Source organism: Mytilus edulis, chromosome 4 (assembly GCF_963676685.1).
Source record: "Mytilus edulis chromosome 4, xbMytEdul2.2, whole genome shotgun sequence".
Taxonomy (NCBI): domain Eukaryota; kingdom Metazoa; phylum Mollusca; class Bivalvia; order Mytilida; family Mytilidae; genus Mytilus; species Mytilus edulis.
Window position 1 is genome coordinate 19753356 of NC_092347.1, and position 20869 is coordinate 19774224.

The following is a 20869-nucleotide window of genomic DNA, read 5'->3' on the forward strand; positions in this document are numbered from 1 at the left end:
ATCATTTGCGCCAAAAATAAACTACGATTGCGCCAATTAGAAGAAAAATGACTTCCCTCCTTCTTTAATCGGACTTGGAATCGGCAGTTTACACGGCAAATGTTTCCTTTTCTGAAACATACTTTCTTCTGACTGCTGCTGAATGGGTACTTCCCAATTTAATGTATTTAGTAGCTTGTAACTTCACTGTATTGTCCAAAAACACAAACATTGAAGGTTGAAATGCATAAAACAGTTCCTAATAATTCCTATTAATAACAAAGCCCATACGCATGGTGGGAACAAAGCACTGTGTCATCAACATATATGGCTAAAACATAATCAGCAAAATAACGCTTTGAACATTTTTCTTCTCTTTTGGCATATCTTTATCAAATATTCAGCAAAGCAATAAGTTTTATTTTCTCTCTGTACATTGACTGCCTAATTAATTTTAAGTCATTTCTCTCCAGATGGTCATCTTCATGGTGAAATATCTCCTAACATATGTTACTTTTTAAGCCAAAAATAACAATAAATATATTTTAACATTAACATTATGATAGATATGTGTACAGGTAAATTGGCGCAAATGAGTTCCGAATATTGGCGCAATTGATACATTTGGAAAATAAAATTTGGCGCAAATGATACCCCTGAAAAACAGTAATTGGCGCAAAAGGACTGCTGCCACAATAACGACTTGTAAGGTTTAAATGTGTTTTATGAATTTGTTTCAATCTTAATCATCAATTTCTTTGTCTGTTGGATCTTTTAAGATTTTTCTCAGTACCGTTTTTTTTTATAAAGGGACATAACACCATTACTAACCGTGTATGAAATAAGCTCCGCCCCTTTCTTACCTAATAAGGTATATAAAGGGAAGTAACTCCACTACTAACCGTGTATGAGATAAGCCCCGCCTCCCTACTAACCTAATATCAAATATACACGGTTTGCACGCGGACGCTTTTAACCAATCATATTCCTGGAAATGTATAGGAGGTAAGATAAATTACCTTAGCCGTATTTGGTACAACTTTTTGGAATTTGGGGTCCTCAATGCTCTTAAACTTTGTTCTTTTTTGGCTTTACAACTATTTTGATATGAGCGTCACTGATGAGTCTTATGTAGACGAAACGCGCGTCTGGCGCATTAAATTATAATCCTCGTACCTTTGATAACCATTAAGATTAAGAGGTCAATTTATCAAAAACCAAATTTGAGGTTATTATATTTTATAACCTAACCTGGTAAACATATTTAAAAGAAAATTTCTCTTTTAAGAAAGATATAGAGTATTTGTTAACAATTTTAAGTATTTACTACGTATAAATTATACATCTCGAGGACTTTAAACGCAAGATAAAGATAAATTATACAAAAAATAAATTAAAGCCGTATTAAGAGTATTTGCTGTAAAGAAATTGCATTGCATCAACTAAGATATTAATTTGATTCATTATAGTAGATCTAAGACTTGAATGTAATAAATATGCCACATGTAATTACACATAGTAAATGCATATAAAAACGATTAAAATATATGTGTTTGCTCAAATAATTATCAGTACAAAATTAAAAAATAATCTTTGTTTAAATGTTTTAAAGAACATTTTTGTCACGTCTTAGACTATGGTTTGCCATTACGTCGTCGAATGTCTTATGAATTCGCATAGCTATAAGACGTGTCAGGGTATTTGTTATCCAATATTCATGTAGGTAGTTTTCATGTTTTATTTGTTATACTGATCGGATATTGTCAAGTGTCTTATCGTTTGTAGTTGTAATTTTTGATTTTTTTTGTTCCATTCTTGTGTGAAGTTGAAGATAATTAATCACCCAGTTCATTTATAAGATTTTATTTTGGGGCAACTAAACTTACACGATGTATTTGGTTCACAATTTGATTTAGAAGAAATACCGACATAGCTAGATAACACAATTAGTTTTCTAATAACTTACACAATTATATATTATGTACATGTTATCAATATTACAAACCTAATCTTGAACTATATCCTATTTTGTGGAAAGTTTTAGTAATTTACCTGTGACGTCACTTATGTGCGTCTATCTAGGGAAAACGGTACTATTTATTCTGCCATAGGCGACAATATTAACATTTTCTAAATTTACAACTTTTTAAGATAAAAACCTGGATAAAACAGTTATATGTTGTGTTAGTACTTTATTATTGTGTTTTAAAAATTAAAGCCAAATAGTATCATGACCAACTTCCAACGGAGCTTGTTTATGTTATCCATGCCCACCGTCATTTTGCACCAAATTTGTGAAATTTTGCAAGTCTTTTCAAATAATTCTCTAGAAAATATTTCAATAGGTTTCAAAATTTATGTTGTAAATATACACACTGCAGTTATTCATAGATAAATAAAAAATATATTGTACCCTTACATCCAATCACAGCGCTCCTAATTTGACTTCCTTCACCTGCCTTGGGTACACAAAAGGCCAACCTAATGCTGGGAAAATTAAATACTACCTTTTTCCCTATACTGTGACATAAAGATATAAAGAATTCTTATGACATTATGATTGCAATACTGGGCTATTGTGAAAACCTTGGCTATAATAAATACTTGTATGTTCCCAGTACTTAAAGAAACATAGATCATTTTATGTCCCCACCCCCACATGCTGGTTTGCCTCATTCTCTACTTCTTTCAGAAAAGCCTAAATAAACAACCTGTGTCCAATCATATCTTATCTTATTCAAAAAGAATGATAAATAGTTCTATTTAAACAGATAAAATGGACAGTTCCATTCAATTTGTATTCATTTTATCAAAAATTTACAACAAATGCACAAATTCAAGATTTTTCATACTAATCTCCATTCCATGCTTTAGTATATGCCATATTGTGGTTAAAAATTTCAGAGCTTGTTATAAAATCTACTATTCTGTCTTGAGATGATGAAAACAAAGATATTAGACACTTTAAACATTAAATATGCAAAATACTCAGCTGTAAAGTTGCATTTGTTGCCTGTATTAATCAATGAAAAAGCTGAATTATGTCCCTTGGGAGTATTAATTTCCACCTAAAGTCCATTCAAACAGTAGGAAATGAAAAATTATTTATGTCTGATATAATAAAAGAAAGAAACTACAAAATGAAGCACTTTTGAAATATTTGCTGCATGAATTATCAAGAATGTGAACAATTCTTTACACAGGAGAGCATAAATTCTATGTAAATTTAGCCTCAAGTGGGCCTCTTTTTTTCTTAGATAAACAATTCTAACACTGAAAATGCTTCCAATGGGTCCAAATAATGCCTAATTCCATAAACAGTACAAACTAAACCAGACAATTTCCCATTTTAATAGTTTATGTTTACAGAAATACCCAAGTGATACATTTAGGGAATTACGCAGCAAAAAAGGCAAACATTTCAGTAAAAAATATTTGTCGCGACTTGAATTCTGGTGTTTCCAATTGAAAAAATCATTGCGAAAGGTGAAATCAAATACAAAAGAACTATAATATTGTGCATTTTACACAATATAGTTAGTATTGACATCCTAGAATAAAGTTTTATATCATTACCAATCAATTTGACCTATCATGATGACTCAGCACTTTTCTCAACACAGTATTGTTCTCAGTGAAAAATTTCTATTCTTTGTGATAAAAATCAAATGTACTAATCAAAAGCTTCAAAATAGTATAAAAGAATTGAAGTCTTAGGGACTTTGATTTCCCTTGCTATCTTCAGTATAGGGAAAACGGTACTATTTATTCTGCCATAGGCGACAATATTAACATTTTCTAAATTTACAACTTTTTAAGATAAAAACCTGGATAAAACAGTTATATGTTGTGTTAGTACTTTATTATTGTGTTTTAAAAATTAAAGCCAAATAGTATCATGACCAACTTCCAACGGAGCTTGTTTATGTTATCCATGCCCACCGTCATTTTGCACCAAATTTGTGAAATTTTGCAAGTCTTTTCAAATAATTCTCTAGAAAATATTTCAATAGGTTTCAAAATTTATGTTGTAAATATACACACTGCAGTTATTCATAGATAAATAAAAAATATATTGTACCCTTACATCCAATCACAGCGCTCCTAATTTGACTTCCTTCACCTGCCTTGGGTACACAAAAGGCCAACCTAATGCTGGGAAAATTAAATACTACCTTTTTCCCTCTATTCAGCTGCCATACATAAAGTGATTCGGCTGTGCTGTTTTCATGTGCTGACCTCAATTGTTGTACGTATTCGTTTTTATTCTGTAGTTAGTCAGCACTTCGTTCTTTACATGTTAATTAATTATATGGTCATTTTTTTTTTAATTTACTGTTTGCAAAAGTTTGAATTATTTAAAATACTAAATAAATTCTTGTCTTATCACAAGTAGATAACCTTAGCCGTATTTGGCACAACACTGATGAGTCGTATGTAGACGAAACGCGCGTCTTGCGTATTAAAAAGAAAAATAATTACAAAAATACTGAACTCAGAGGAAAATCTATTCGGAAAGTCCATAATCACATGGCAAAATCAAAAACACATAGAACACATGATGACACGAATGAACTGTCATATTCCGGACTTGGTACAGGCGTTTTCAAATGTAGAAAATGGTGGATTAAACCTGGTTTTTTAGCTCTAAACCTCTCACTTTGATGACAGTCTCTTTAAATTCCGTTATATTAAAAATGATGCGTGATCTAAAGAGACATAATAAATAAAACAGTCCAAAATATGGGTACAAAAGTCATCACCGTGTAACAATTTTAAAAGGAACAATTTAACAGAACAAAAAAATATATTAAAGATTAAATTATAATCCTGGTACCTTTGATAAATATTTACACCACTGGGTCGATGCCACTGCTTGTGGACGTTTCGTCCCAGAGGGTATCACCAGCCCAGTATACAGCACTTCGGTGTTGACATGAATATAAATTATATGGTCATTTTATAAATTTCCTGTAACAAAACTTTAAATTTTTCGAAAAACTAAAGATTTTTCTCATCCCAGGAATAGATAACCTTAGCCGTATTTGGAACAACTTTTTGGAATTTTAGATCCGCAATGCTGTTCAACTTTATACTTGTTTGGCTTTATAACTATTTTGATCTGAGCGTCACTGATGAGTCTTAAATGTAGACGAAACACGCGCCTAACGTATTAAATTATAAGCTTAGTAACTTTAATAACTATAAGCATGTCGTAATTTTCTATTGTATTGTTTATTTGTGTGTTAGGCACAAAACCAGATTCATCCCACCATTTTTCCTTCAAATGTCCTGTACTGAATCAGAAAAATGGCTATCATGTAATTCGTTTTTGTTGCGTTGTCGGTTGTTTTTTTTTGTTGTTGCACTTAATGTTTCGGTTGTTTCGTTGTTTTACTCTTATATTTGATGTGTTTCCATCAGTTTTAGTTTGTAACCCGGATTTGTTTTTTCTCAATCGATTTATGAATTTCGAACAGCGGTATACTACTGTTGCCTTTATTAAATGGTCAAGTTCGGCCGCTTAATTGACTGTTTGGCCGTTATGAATATACATGTACGTTTCACAGATGACATTTAACGAGTTTATATCACAATCCCGTCTTCATTTTTGTCATACATTGTATTACGTACCGCCAATGCTTATTAGCACTGATTTGTATCTTAATTATTTTGAGTAGCACGAGTATGAGCAATTAATGGAGTAAGAATTTATCATCCTCTAGTTGAGATTTGGGATGTTTCGTTTTCGTATTTGAAGGATTTTTCTGTGTTTAATTGCCATTTTTTTCCCCATTTAGTCTTCAGATTTTTCTGTCATCGACTTGCGACCCTTTATGCCTCAAATATTTTGTTCTTATGTTTGCCTTTGATGTAATGTAAAACATTATTGTATCAGTCATTTAATGCAGAAATAAAACATATCTACTTCTTAATTTAGTTGGAATGGTAAAAAAGACAATCGTGCAAAACTTATTTACATTTTTACTGAAATCATCACATTGCATTCTTTATTAATTATACTTTCAATAAAACCTTTTCAAGTTTAACACGTGAAGAAAATCCAGCAAAACTCAATCCAAAAAGGTATATCTTTACATTTTCATTTCTTTTTCAGAGGAATAACATGTTCTTGTGTTGAATAAGAGAAATGCATCATTAGCCAGGATTTTTATTGGTTTATACGTATACACCATGAGGGCTTTTCCGATAAATTACTGCACGCGACGAAAGCAAGTGCTTCTTTTGCTTTGTTGCTTAGTTATTTTATACGGATTCAAGTTACATGTAGAAGACGATGTTCAGTTTAATTTCATTAATATAAATGGAAACGAGAAATGTGAAATTCCAAAAGTAAATCCTTTCGATGAATCGATATTGCCGTTCTTTTGGAAACCAAATCCTATTGTTTGTTCCGAAAACACTGAATTAGTTTATATTGATGACGATGAGATGATACATATAAACAAAAATCGAACAAAAGGAAAACATATTGAATGCTATTATCAAAGTGTGATTCGAAAAGAACAAAGCGATGACAAAATTTTGTTTGGTACTTCAGTATGGTTCAATGAGTCACGGAGTGCTATGATGGAATCTGATTTTGCAAAGGTAGTTTGTGTCTTTGAAGGAAAAAATATCTATGAACGATTACATTACCATATAAAGAAAAAACAAAAATATTTTAAGTCGGATAATGATAGCTTTAGTGTACTGTTATTTGGAGTAGACAGTATGTCAAGACTTGCTGCTATTCGTGAAATTCCAAAAACACTAACATATCTTGAAAAAACACTTAGCGCTTATGTTTTTAATGGTTATACAAAAGTAGGCGGTAATTCATATCCTAACCTTATGGCATTTTTAACAGGAAATTATAGTGTACCATTCAACAAGAAAAACTTTTTTGACAATCAACCATTTGTTTGGAAGAAATTTTCAGAAAGAGGCGCAGCAACGATGTATTCTGAGGATTATCCTAGACTTTCAACGTTTAATTATGTAGCTCGTGGATTTAATGAATCTCCTGGGGAACATTACCTTCGGCCATTTTATCTTGCAATAAATTCCGAGCGAAAATACCAGGCAAAACTCACTAAGATATTGATGACTTTAGAAAATAATGATATTAATCTAGGAGGTACATCTTCTCTTTGTTATGGCGATAGTCCGAAGCATGCCATTCAAATAGATTATTTTAAACGTTTTTTGAATAAGTACAAGAACAACAGGAAGTTTGCGATGTCCTGGTTGAACGAGATAGGACACGATTTTACCAACTTTCTGAAGTTAGGAGATGCTGATTTTTATAATTTTCTAGTCTTTTTGAAAGAAGGTGGCCATTTGGAAAGGTCTATTTTGTTTTTTATGAGTGACCATGGGACAATGAGTGATAAGATAAGGAATACACCGATTGGTCGTATAGAAGCAAAACTTCCTTTCTTTTCTATAGTTCTGCCTACAATTTTGAAGAAAAAATATCCTCATATAGAATACAACTTGCAAACTAATATCAATCGTCTGACGTCACCATTGGATCTTCATAAAACCTTAATTGATATAGCGACCAATAGTTACAACCCTCAACAAAAGGATAAAGAAGAAATTAAACATTCTGGAATTAGTTTATTTAATAAAATTCCGAAAGACAGGACTTGTACCGATGCACTTATTCCCGAATCAAGCTGTGCTTGCTATACATCGGAAACTATTCCTACAAATAATACCGTTATTAAAAATATTACTACCTTCGTCGTAGGAACCATTAACACTTATTTAAAATCTCATCAGTCAAAGTGTGCTCTACTTATCTTGAAAAAGATTCATGATGCCAAATTAATTCATTCTAATCTGAAACACTTAGAACATGGAAAGAAGACTGCTCTTTGGCAATATTTGTACAAACCCACGTTAGACAAGAAGCAACGCTATTTTATTATATTTGAAGTGATGCCAAGCGAGGGAATATTTGAAGTAACTACAGAGATCACTCAAACGAACAACTTTATTATCTTGGATAAAATAATTCGAGCAAATAGATACGGGAACCAATCTTCTTGCATTAATGATAGGGAACTAAAACCATATTGTTATTGTAAACAAACAACACTAGATGTACAATCCTAACGTTTATAAACAAAAATGACGGAGCATCTGAAACAAAATGTCAAACATCATCAAGCACAAAACAATAGCATGACTTAAGATTTAAGTTAGAAAGATTCAGAGAGAAAAAATAAAAACCAGACAACGTTGCTTGAGATTTGAGTTAGAACTCTAAAAAGACTGAAGAGAGAAATAAGGATCATACTTTGTCACTTGAGATCATCATTAGAACTGCAATTGACTGAAGAAGAAAAACGAAAAACAGAGTCCGTCACCTGAGATCAAAGTTAGAACTTCAAAAGACTGAAAAAGAAAAATAACATCCAGACACCGTCAGATTATATAAGTACGAAAGCCAAGAAGGATCATTCAAAATTCAAAATTCATAATTCATAATTCATTATTCAAAATTCAAAATTCATAATTCATAATTCAAAACTCAAATTTCTCCCATCAAGAATTCCGATTCCCGCCGTTTCTTTGTCACGTGGTCTCTGCAACTCAACTTACCCCGGTGAAGGATGGCTGCTGGTTTAGATGTTACAGTGTTTATCATAATGTTAAGAAATGTATACTATTTTATTAATTGAAGTAATGAATAATAATTAGAAAAAGGCTTAACAAAATTAGCTAAAAAAAATAGGACAAATAGGACACTTTGAAAAACGGTTTCCACTCAATAACTACTTTAATAAAAGAAACAGGAGCATTTTTGGCAAAATATAAAGAACCAATAAATTTTTAATATTTAAATATTTTAATGTTTTGTAAATATTTACCTCTCACTCATGACCCAAGGCTTATTTGACAAATGGGTTGTTTTATTATCTGCAGTTAAAGTTGAATTGTCAGATTAATTAAGACAAGTAACGATGTCTTGGTGTGTAGGGTAATAAAAATTAGTAATGCCTATTTGTTTTGTCTAAAGAGAAAGTAATTACACTCTATAATAATATTTATAAGAAAAAAATGTTGTATAATAAATTTCAAAAATTCAGTGGTAGTAAGAACTGGGAGACATATAGGCGGCAACGCAACTATGTTACAAAACTAAAAAATAAATCCATTAACCAATATTTTGAAGAGAGGTGTGCTGGAAAGATTTCTGGCCAACAGTGAAACCTTTTTTTACAAATAAGGGAAACTGTCCTCTCTGAAAATAATGTTTTAATTACAAAACAGGAGGAGGTGTGTGAGATATTTAATGACTATTTTATAAATGTTGCAAAGAATATAGGAAGCAGTCAAATAACGGTTGATGATGATCACCAGAGTATTTTGGCCATTAAAGATAATATTCCAGATCTTGATCAAAACAATTTTACCTTTTCCCCTATTGTGATCAAGACTTTGTTGAGAAACGTATACGTAAAATTAATGTTAAAAAAGCCACTGGTATAGATGGTATCTCACCTAAATTACTGCATTTTGCTAAACCTGCTATTGTTAAACCCTTACAGATATTGTTAATTTATCATTATCATCATCGACCTTCCCTGACCGTCTTAAAGAAGCTCAAGTTGCACCTATTCACAAAAAGAATAGTGTATTAGAAAAGGGAAATTATAGACCGGTAAGTGTATTACCGGCTATTTCAAAAAAAATTGAAAATGCCATAGAAGTACAATTAGTACAGTACTTTAATAAAATCATCAGTCCTTTTTTGGCAACTTTCAGATCTGGTTTTGGATGTCAGTCAACTTTATTAAGAGTGATTGAAGATTGAAAATTAGCCTTAGATCAAAATAAATACCTTGCAGCTATCCTTATGGACTTTCCAAAAGCATTTGACTCTCTCCCCCATGACTTACTGCTTCTGAAACTAAAAGCATATGGTCTCTGCGGTGTCTTCTGGCTATTCCAACATTTTGTATTTTACTATTCTGGCTATTCCTACATGGGGGATTAGTGAAAGAACAATAGATGTTGTTATTGCGAAATATGTTGTTTTAGTCATTAGTGTCTAATTTGGTCAAAGGTAAATTTACCTGTGGAAATTAAATAAAAATTATTATTTCTATGTCAAAAATGAGACTTTTTTGTTTGAAAACATGCATAAAGTAATTATTTTAAGTATTTTAATATCATGGAATTTCTAAAAAATAAAACTAATTGAAAGAAAAGGAAGTAGAAGCATTGGTAAAATAAAAATTAAATGAAAGAAAAAGTAGTAAAAGCATTTAAAAATCTGGAAAGTCTGAAAAAAAAATGTATTAAAAAAGAAAATTAATAGTTACCCATACTTTCAACTTCGGCCTTAAAGAATTTATTAATTTCTGCACATTGATTAAGACTTTGTATTCTTTTATATCTTCAATCATGATTAATGTATTACTATGTGAGTGCTATGAATAATGTCAATTTAGTATACTTTTTGTGCTTTGTTTAATGTAACTCACAATTTAGTGCTTTGATTTAAAGAATGATTTAACATTGATATTTCAATTGATATTATTTACTTGTATATGTCGTGTACAAGTTGCGATTTTGTACAGGTTATAACATGTACAAAAATATTGTACATGTTATAACTTGTATAATGCAAAAATACAAGTTATAACATGTACAAAAGTACCTCATACATGTTATAACCTGTACAAAATATTGCTTAAAAATGGTTTTAACTTGTACAAAATCGAAAAATAAGGATTTTTTTCTATTATCGCAACAGGTGATATTGACCTGAATAACATTTTCATAACTTTTGTATTATTCTTTCATGTTAGTGTGTTTTGTCCTTTTTTTGATACAGTTAATGTCCAGGGGTCGGTATTATGAAGCATTCCTAAGACCTGTCATAAGATATATCTAAGGACATGTCTTATGATCCTCTTATGACTATCTTTATTTGATGAATTATAATTGTCAGTGTCCACTTTGAAGGCAATAGTAAAATACTTTCTTTCTAGTTGACACTAAAAGACAAAAAAGACTAAAAGAGGATAGCTAGGATAGATGTGTCTACAGATAAAATTGGGAATTGATATGGGGTATGTGTCTAAAAGACAACAACCCGTCTATGGAGCAGACAACATCCAAAGGTCACAAATACATGCTTTCAAAGTAGAGGATATATATTTAAAACATCAAAATAACATTGGCCTCATGCAATGATCTTATAGTTTATAAACAAAATTTGAGTTATAATTTTACATAAGTCATGCTGAAGGCCAAAAATGTTGAAGAGTAGATCCAAAGATATTGATAATGAAGCATGGTGCAATGAAAACTATTTCTACTCTCTTTTGCTTTTACAGAGTAAGCATATAAGACATTGTTTTAGTCTTTGCATGCTATAAAAACGAGAGGGAGGAGTATTTCCCAAAATTATAAGGAATCGTTCTTAAATTTTTTGGAAGAATTTAGTTACTAGTATCTAATTTAATTGTCATTGAGGAATGCAAGCTTTTAGTATTAAATAGTTTCACACGAACGCGCATCTGGCGTACTAAATTATAATCCTGGTTCCTTTGATAACTATATACACCACTGGGTCTATGCCTCTGCTGGTGGACGTTTCGTCCCCGAGGGTATCACCAGCCCAGTAGTCAACACTTCGGGGTTGACATGAATATCAATAATGTGGTCATTTATACCAAACGTTGAATTTTTTGAAAACCTAAGGATTTTCTTATCCCAGGCATAGATTACCTTCGCCGTATTTGGCACAACTTTTTGGAATTTTGGATCCTCAATGCTCTTCAACTTTGTACTTGTTTGGCTTTATAAATATTTTGATATGAGCGTCACTGATGAGTCTTATGTACACGAAACGCGCGTCTGGCGTACTAAATTATAATCCTGGTACCTTTGATAACTATTCACACTTATTTAAGCCATGAAGGACTGCATAAAACATACAATTACATGAAAACACATTTTGCCAACATAAGTCATGAAACATATATTTCTGAAACTTTGTGTTCATTGTCCTCTACAGAAAAAGACACGTTCTGGCCTATTTATTGTTGTTCTTTATGCATTGGTGAATTTAAATGTATATTTTACTTCATTAAGATTTATTTTAAATTTTGTACAAGTTAAAACCATTTTTAAGCAATATTTTGTACAGGTTATAACATGTATGAGGTACTTTTGTACATGTTATAACTTGTATTTTTGCATTATACAAGTTATAACATGTACAATATTTTTGTACATGTTATAACCTGTACAAAATCGCTACTCGTACACGACATATTATTGTAAATAATTGGAATAATTACTTGTGTATGCCATTATAGCTATAAATTCATATTGTGTTTTTGAATATTATTTACATAAACTGTGCTATGAAATTATTAAATGAAATCAAAGACTGTGATATAAATTATTATTTTTCTTTATTTTCTACAAGAATTATCTGGATACCTGGATTTACCTTGATTCATTAGATCTCAATAAATCCTACATAATCCCATTGTTTACACAAAAATTCTGGGAACTCCTACATAAAATTTTACTATTTTACCTATAAAATTCAAAATGTAGGAATAGCTAGAATGAACGGTCTCCCCAAATCCACACTTGATATGTTATATAGTTATTTAACAAAAAGAAAACAGTGTGTGAAAGTAAACCAAAATTTAAGTGGTATGCTTGACATATTTAAAGGGGTACCACAAGGTTCCATCCTTGGACCCATCCTATTTAATATTTTTATTAATGATTCGTTCTTTTTTGTAAAAAAAATTTTCTTTATATAATTATGCTGATGACAATACTTTGTCAAAGCATGGAAATTCCTTTCAAAATGTAATTTCTGCTCTTGAGTAAAACAGAAATTATTTAATACAGTGGTTTTCTTCCAATAAAATGCAAGCCAACCCAGAGAAATTTCAAGCTATCTCTCTTGGCAAAAAAACACATGATAAAAAAATTGTGTTTGATTTGAATGGTATTTCTATATTATGTGAGGATGAGGTTAAACTACTTGGAGTTACAATTGATTTTCAATTAAACTTCAATTTACATATTTCAAATATTTGTAAAAAGGCTGCAAGGCAATAAAATGTTTTGAAAAGAATTGGGAAACATCTATACAAACTGAGTTAACTTACAATTTATTACTCTTTTATTATGTCTAACTTTAGTTACTGCCCTTTGACTTGGCATTTCTGTGGGGAACAAAATACCCGAAAAATAGAAAAAATACAAGAACGAGCGCTTCGGTTTATTTATGAAGACCATCAAAGCTCATACGAAACACTCCTGCAGATTCCAAACCTTCCATCATTAAAAACTCGTAGAATGCGCTCAATTGCCTTGGAGACCTTTAAAATAATTAATAAAAAATGTCCTTTATTTATTCAAGATTTAGTTGTAATAAAAAACAATTCATATAATTTCAGGTATGTAAACACTGCTGAGGTACCTAGACCTAGAACCTCAAGTTATGGTAAAAGATCCTTTAGATTTGAGGCAGCGCAAGTATGGAACTCACTTCCTAATGAGGCTCGACTCTTGACTTCTTTTGACCAGTTTTGGAATTATATAAATTCCTGGTGTGGGGGTCAAAAATGCTACTGCAGTTCATGTCGTTTCCACCCAGTGCTGTCTCAAAGCTGAAATTTCTTTCTTTCTTTTTATAATGGCCTTTTGCTCTGCTTTTTATGCATTTATTGAATATATCTGCCATTAAATGCTAGTGCTTATATTTATTTATTTATTGTTTTTATGCTTTTAGTCTGTTATATTTTATGATCTTCAAGTGATTTGCTGATTCCCCCGTTTTAATGCACATAGAGGCGCTTGCCACACGAACTTTGACTCTGGAGGCTCACAAATCAAATAGATTTGCTTTCATTATATTGTATGTTTTTTTTTCATTTTTTATTTGGTAGTATTTGCATGATGCTGCATGATTTTTTTATGTGATAGTCGGTTAAAGGGTTCACCAGAGCTCATGTTTTGTCTGTTATATGTATATATATGCCGACTCTAAATAAAATTTACTTACTTACTTAATACTTACTTTCTTACTGTACAATTTTCGTTTGAACATTTGTCAAAACAGAATCCTAAATATGATGAATGTAAATCCAAGGCAAACAAGGTAAATTACGATTAAAATTCCATGAATTGAATGCAGAGTTATATTTAGGAAGAGACTGTTAAAAACGGGGAACGAAGACACGTAAACAATGATGTTTCATATGCAATTTTATAAAAATAATTCTCCGATGAGTTGGATAACCTTCTATCCACTTCGATATTTTTACATGTAACGTTTGATCAGTAAAAAATATAAAAAATCTGCTTTTATATAGCAAAGTAATTGGAAGTGATTTTTTTCTTCTAAATTCTAAAGTGCCCTTACTGCAGTGACGTCATTTAGAGAACTGTTCTACCACAGTCCTGACTGATTTAGTTAGTTCTGCTGACAGTTCTACCTAGAACAGTTTTAGACAGTTCTACCCTAGAACAGATCCGGACAGTTCTAGCTAGAACTGATTCTGACAGTAGGGAACTGTTCGAGGCAGAACTGTTCTAGGACAGCTTAGACCAGTTCTATGACAGATTATTCTGACAGTTCTAATGAGAGGTTAGAAGTGATCTCCACTGTAGCTGACATGGGTAAAATAGAACATACGGGGTAAAATACAGATTTGTGCTTATATCTTTAAAACTAAAACATTTAAAGCAAAGACAACCCGTAGTTGGGTTGCTGTCCCTGAATTGGTAACTGTAAGGACAATTTGCAGTTATTGGTTTATCTTGAATATTATTATAGATAGAGATAATCTGTTTACAGCAATAATGTTTAGCAAAGTAAGATCAACAAATAAGCAAACATAGCCAAAAATCTTCTTCACTCAATCAACTGGGCCAAATAGAATTAAACTTAGCCACATTTTTCAGTAGGGTATCTTGATTAAAAAATGTATCCGATGATCCTGCCATCCTACCAGCATTGCCGTCATGGATAAATATAGATTGATTATTTGATTAACGTCCAGTGGCAAATATTTTATGCATGTTCAGGACGAAAATAAAACATATGTGTTTTCTGTATAGAAGTCGATGGGAAATTGTTAAAAAAACAATTTCAAATGGTCATAACCTGAACACTTATTTAAATAATGATAAGTGGTCTTCAGTAACTAATATAAGACTACACTGCAGGAATGACCTACTATTAATTTAACTATTAGGCCAAATTAAACCAAACTTGGTCTTAATCGTTTATGGGTATGTTGTACTTTTTGTTATGATTTTCACCTTATTTTACATAAATCATTTTTCATAACCACATGAGACACAGGTGAGCGACACATGCTCTCCAGAGCCTCTAGTTTCATTCATATTGTGCTTTGTGAAGATTTTTTTTTTACTAAGCATTTTTTTTCTACAAGAAACAAAAAAAAAACATCCTGCAATTGTCTCTCAGGCCTCTCATATACAAGAAACGACGTGTCAGCCTACTGAAGCCTCACACATATTTCTCAGCGTCGTTGCTTCATGTTCACTTTCCTCGCCACACTTCAAGTTTTGTCCACGGATCACGAATCACATAAATGTATGATGACCCGCTTTTCCAACAATCCTGCATTTTTGGCACCGGCGGATTTTTCAAATATGAAGTAATTGTGCAATAACATTGATTTCATTATTTTTGAAAAATCCGCCGGTTCCAAAATTGCAGGATTTTCTTCCCTTCCGGAACACCTGATATCTTCCGAGGTTTTGTTGGGTTACGTGTTGCTGTGTGCATGCGTTTTTTGACAGTTCAAACATGGTCAGCAAACTCTGATTAAACGATGCATTTGTTTTTGCTTCTGTAACGTTTAACAAACTATAACAAACGGCACACACCGTTTACCAAACTTTGGTGAAAAAAATGCACTCTTGATATCTTGATAGATATATGTCAAGTTATAAACAGTTTCAGAAAAGGCATCACTCCAGGGGATTGAAATTCTACTTTGGGTGAAATTTTGCGGAAATATGTGACATCTTTGCCCTATTTTGCCCTATTTTTTAGCAAATACATGCAGGTTGTTGCCATACAGCAAATAGAAAATGAATATCTTTAACCCTTCAACTACTGGATATCAAATCTATGAAAAATACTGATTACATTCCTATGCACAATATATGATACAAACGGTACGCTTTATTTGTAAGATAGAAAGGAGGAGTGGTAATGTTTATGTATATTGCTGTCTATCATAAGTACTAATCCAGAGAAAAATCTCATTTTGTGGTGTCATTTCCCAAAAAAGAGCTATACAACTACCATGACATATCAGTGTTCACTATGAGCAAGTTTTTATAAGCATTGGGTTCCTCTTTGTTGAGTTATTGCAAGTCTCTCATACTGCCCACACAGTGGTCACTGTGTCAGCCACTGCCTCACCTAGATTTATCGGCGCCCGTTGCTGTCTACATCATTTTCTATGCACTCTTCAAGCTCCGTCACAGCTACAAAAATGCATTAACCTGTCCCTCTGAGCTCTTTTAACACCTTGTCCACAAATCCAACTGCTTTATTTCTATGTAGATATTTTAAATGTATGATTTTACTCGGACCTTCTACTGAATATAACCAAATAAACGGAGAGTGTGTCCAGCTAGCATACATAACATTATACAGGGTCATTACGCAAGAACGGCCAACCAAATTCGCATTTGAATTGTGATTTATGGTAATAAGCATTGTGTATACGGCGTTTCATAAAATTTGGTTGAAGCAAAATAAAATTAGAGAACGGAAACTAATAATGTTGGGATGTACGTACGGACAAGGATAACACTTAATGCCAACTCCGAAGCGGCGGGGAATAAAAATTTCGGAAAAAATGTGCATACCCGACAAATTCGAGATTATCCCTACGACCCATATACGATCTGGTCTATCTGGTCTGGTCAATATCAGGTTGAGATCGTGAATAGTTGATTTGGTCTAGATAGTCGAGTAAAGATCGTTAATTGATCGGAATTATCGAATAAGTATTCATTTTGTTGTCGGGATGAAGTCGTGTTGTATTCATTAAGGAATCGTGAATGGTCGAGTTAAGGTCGTGTACAGTCGGATGGCGGTAGGGTAGAATTCGTAAACAGGACTGATCAAGAATTTGGTGGAGCTTGGTCGTGGAAATTTGGACAGTCGGGATAATCGAGTTGATCTGATCGGCAGTGTGAACCTAGCTTTAAGAGTTACTCTTTTCCGTCCGTTAGTACGTACGTCCCAACAATTAGTTTCTGTTCTCTAATTTTGTTTTGCTTCGACCAAATTCTATAAGATGTATACTTATTACCATAAAATCAGATCAAACGCGAATTTGGGTGGCGTCACTTTTACCGTTCTCAGATAATGACTCTTTATTATGTTATGTGCAAGCTATTGCATTATCGGTGTCCCATGGACACATTCTCCGTTTATTTGAGTATATTCAGTAGTTCACAGAAGGTATGAGTAAAATTATACGTGTAAAGTATCTACATGAAAATACTGTGGATTTATTTATGTTCGTGGGTACCAATTTTCGTGGATTAAGGATTACTCGTCCGTGGATTTTCGATTTCGTCGTTTTACTGAAATCTATACACAAGTCAATAGAAATTTTGAAAGTTACTAATCTAATGGCAAATTCAAAACTATTAGAGACTTGCAGGAGCTCAAGAAAGAGGATCATAAATTGCAATGGCAAATTAGAGTTCCTGAAAGTGGAGTAGGACGCTGATTGTTATGGGAGTCTTAATGCTCTTTTCTTAAAAAAGACCCCACAAAATGAGATATGTCACTGGAGTAGTACCGATGTAAGATAGCAATATACATAACTTTTACCATCCCCTTTTCCTTGCTTTCTTACAAATTAAGCGTACTGTTTGTGTCCTATATGTGCAGGTGCATGTTATCAGTATTTTCCATAGTTCTGATATCCAGTAGTTGATAGGTTCAAGATAAAAAAAATATCTATCCATGGCAACAACCTGCTTTTTTTTACTAATAATTTTGCAAAAAGGGGATAACTTTGTCACATATTTTCCCAAAATTTGCAATAAAGTTGCTAATTTCTGTGTCATTTAGTGTCCTGTGGAGAGTTGTCTCATTGGCAATTATACCACATCTTCTTATGTTTACACTAAAAGAAATCCTGGACATATGGAAATCGGACAGTCAAACAAAAATAGCCCATAAACAGGTGAAATATAATATTGATGTTCCTAAAAACTAACTGTGAAGGCTTAAACTAGTCATCAGCTGTCTAATAATGAATGTAGATGCAAAATTACTTTCATATTTGAAAAATACTCTGGGGCCAAAATACTTATTTATATTCAAGACAAAGAGTTCTTAAAACTTTTCTATGAATAGAACTGACTAAATCAATTCTAGCCGTAGAACTGACCAAATCAGTTAAAATCGTAGACCCCTTCTAGCCGTAGAACTGTTCTAGTCGTAGAACTGTCTAAAACTTTGGTCACTTCTAGGTAGAACTGTCCCAAACTGTTCTACGGTAGAACTGTCAGGATCAGTTCTAGGTAGAACTGTCTAAAAGGTGTCAGGATGACAGTTCTTCATACCGGAAATACGTGTTATGTTTTCGCAATATTTATTTTTGTTTTTTGAATTTTGAATTCTGAATTTTGAATGATCCTTCTTGGCTTCCGTAGATAAGAGTAAGAATTTTAAAAGACTAATGCAGAAAATTACAAGCAGACATCGTCACTTTTGATTAGATTAAAACTCGAAAAGAATATGGGGAAAAAACATACACCGACGATCAAAAGCTCTTTACAATGATAACAATACCATTGCAATAAAAACATGTAGGTATAGGTTTTCTGATAAAAAGGGTCGACTGAGATTAAGGTAAAGGAACTTGAAATGCAACTGTATTTAGAAGAAAATTCGCCTGTCAAAGTCAAAATATTATGAAAAATAAAGGCAAACAGTAGTATACTGCTGTTCGAAATTCATAAATCGATTGATAAAAAAACAAATCAAGGTAACATACTTAAACTGAGGGAAACACATCAAATATAAGAGGAAACCTACGGTCGACACAGCAGAAACACAACACTTAAGTCTAACACACACAGAAACGAACTATAATATAGCAATGACCATTTTCCTGGCTTGGTACAGGACATTTTAAGAAAAAAATGGTGGGTTGAACCTGGTTTTATGACATGCCAAACCCCCCACTTTAATGGCAATGTTGAATATAACATTAAAATGACAACATTACATGACAGGACTACAATACAAATAAATAGGAGAAAATTTAGGACAGAGAAACACACGAATTATAGCTAACAAAAGGTACCAGGTTTCAAATTTAATCCGCCAGACGTGCGTTTCGTCCACACAAGACTAACCAGTGACGCTCAGATGAAAAAGTTTGATATCAGAAACAAGTAAAAAGTTTAAGAGCACTGATAATAAAACAACCTAAACACCAGCACATAAGAATACATAGCCGAGTTAGCCAAAGCCAGTTCAACGCACAAAGTAACGTCACATTTGAATTTCTAACGATTTCTCAAAAATAAGATAGAATTAGGATAGAATTTAACATAAGATTTGTAAGACTTATATAACATTTATTAATAACAATGAAAATTACAATACTAGTTAATATCAAATTGTGGTAGTAATTAGATAATTAATTGTATTATCTAGCTATGTCGGTGTTACTTCTGAATCAAACTGTAAACCAAATATATCGTATAAATTTCGTGAATTCAAACTAAAATCTAATAAATGAACTGGATGATTAATTATCTGTACCATACCACACGAGTACAAAAGAAAAAAAGAAGATTTACAACTACAAACGTTAAAGGTGTCAGACCACCAATTAAAAATCCCTATCTGTTCAACCAAATTTTGCAATTTTCACAGCTTTCTAAATATTTTACCTTAAGTTTAACTTCAAGGAAACCAGGTATATCCTGAATTGTACATGTATCACCTTCCTACATGCCAATTTTCAACCAATGTTTAAAGTCTTGTAACAAATTTCTGATTTTGAAAAGACAGGTACTACCAAAATAACTCCCGGTTTTCTGGAAATCTTAAATTAGTGTACTATGTAGCGCATTAATCCTGAATTTTTAATGCAAACTCATAGACAAGTGAATTTTGGCTCAAAATGGTCTAAATATATTTCCCTTTCACCAAAAGTTTCATTTCTGCAAATTTGTTTGTTAGTTTAAGTAAACAATGACATCAAAAGCACTATTTTGTGTCAAAGTAGGACTACTTTTACATACGTTCTAAATTGGAGGGAGTAATTGGTGGTCTGACACCTAAAGAGCCAAAAAAGTTGCTCAGAAATCTTTGCTTTGCTTTATTCTTAATCCTTAGTCAATTTGAAGTCAGAAAAATCCTATCTGAGCATAATGTGACTTATATTACAAATTTCACAGCTAAATTTAAACTGACTGTAATGTATGACTTTGATAGAAAATACTTGAAAATTTCATTTTGGACTACAGGAACATAAACTTTCAATATCAAGATCAGTTTTGTTGATTTTTTTTTGTTTGTTCTACTTCTTAAAAGACTTTCCACAATTTTTACAATGGGTTAAGTAAAAAAATCAAGGTATTGAAGAGTCAAGGAATATTGACCCCCCTTTTTTTACACCTGGTGTAAGTAATGGGACTATTAAATGATCAAAAGTGCAGTCATGGTCATTTAACTGTTTTTATTTTCTATCAGTTGATACAACTTAAGGCATAAAACTTTCATTTGAGATAATAAATGGGATTTTTGTGAGTTTTTGCAATGTTTACATCAGGCTATGTTATCTGCCAAATACATGCTATG

The 20869-nt window shown here is 32.2% G+C and overlaps 1 protein-coding gene across 4 annotated transcripts in view; it reads left to right on the top strand.

The window, feature by feature from the left end:
- The window catches only part of LOC139519171 (uncharacterized), a 41779-nt gene extending 22787 nt beyond the window's left edge, over window positions 1-18992 (top strand). For 2 of the 4 annotated variants that reach the window (XM_071311028.1, XM_071311029.1), the window contains one exon: window positions 6098-10193. In XM_071311028.1, coding sequence (XP_071167129.1) covers window positions 6175-8106 — 1932 coding nt within the window. In that variant the 5' untranslated portion in view covers window positions 6098-6174 and the 3' untranslated portion in view covers window positions 8107-10193. Of the gene's footprint in view, window positions 1-4163; window positions 4229-6097; window positions 10194-18705 lie in introns of those variants that run through there. The other 2 variants (XR_011663530.1, XM_071311030.1) reach the window with 2 other exon arrangements.
- Window positions 18993-20869: the final 1877 nt, after the last annotated feature.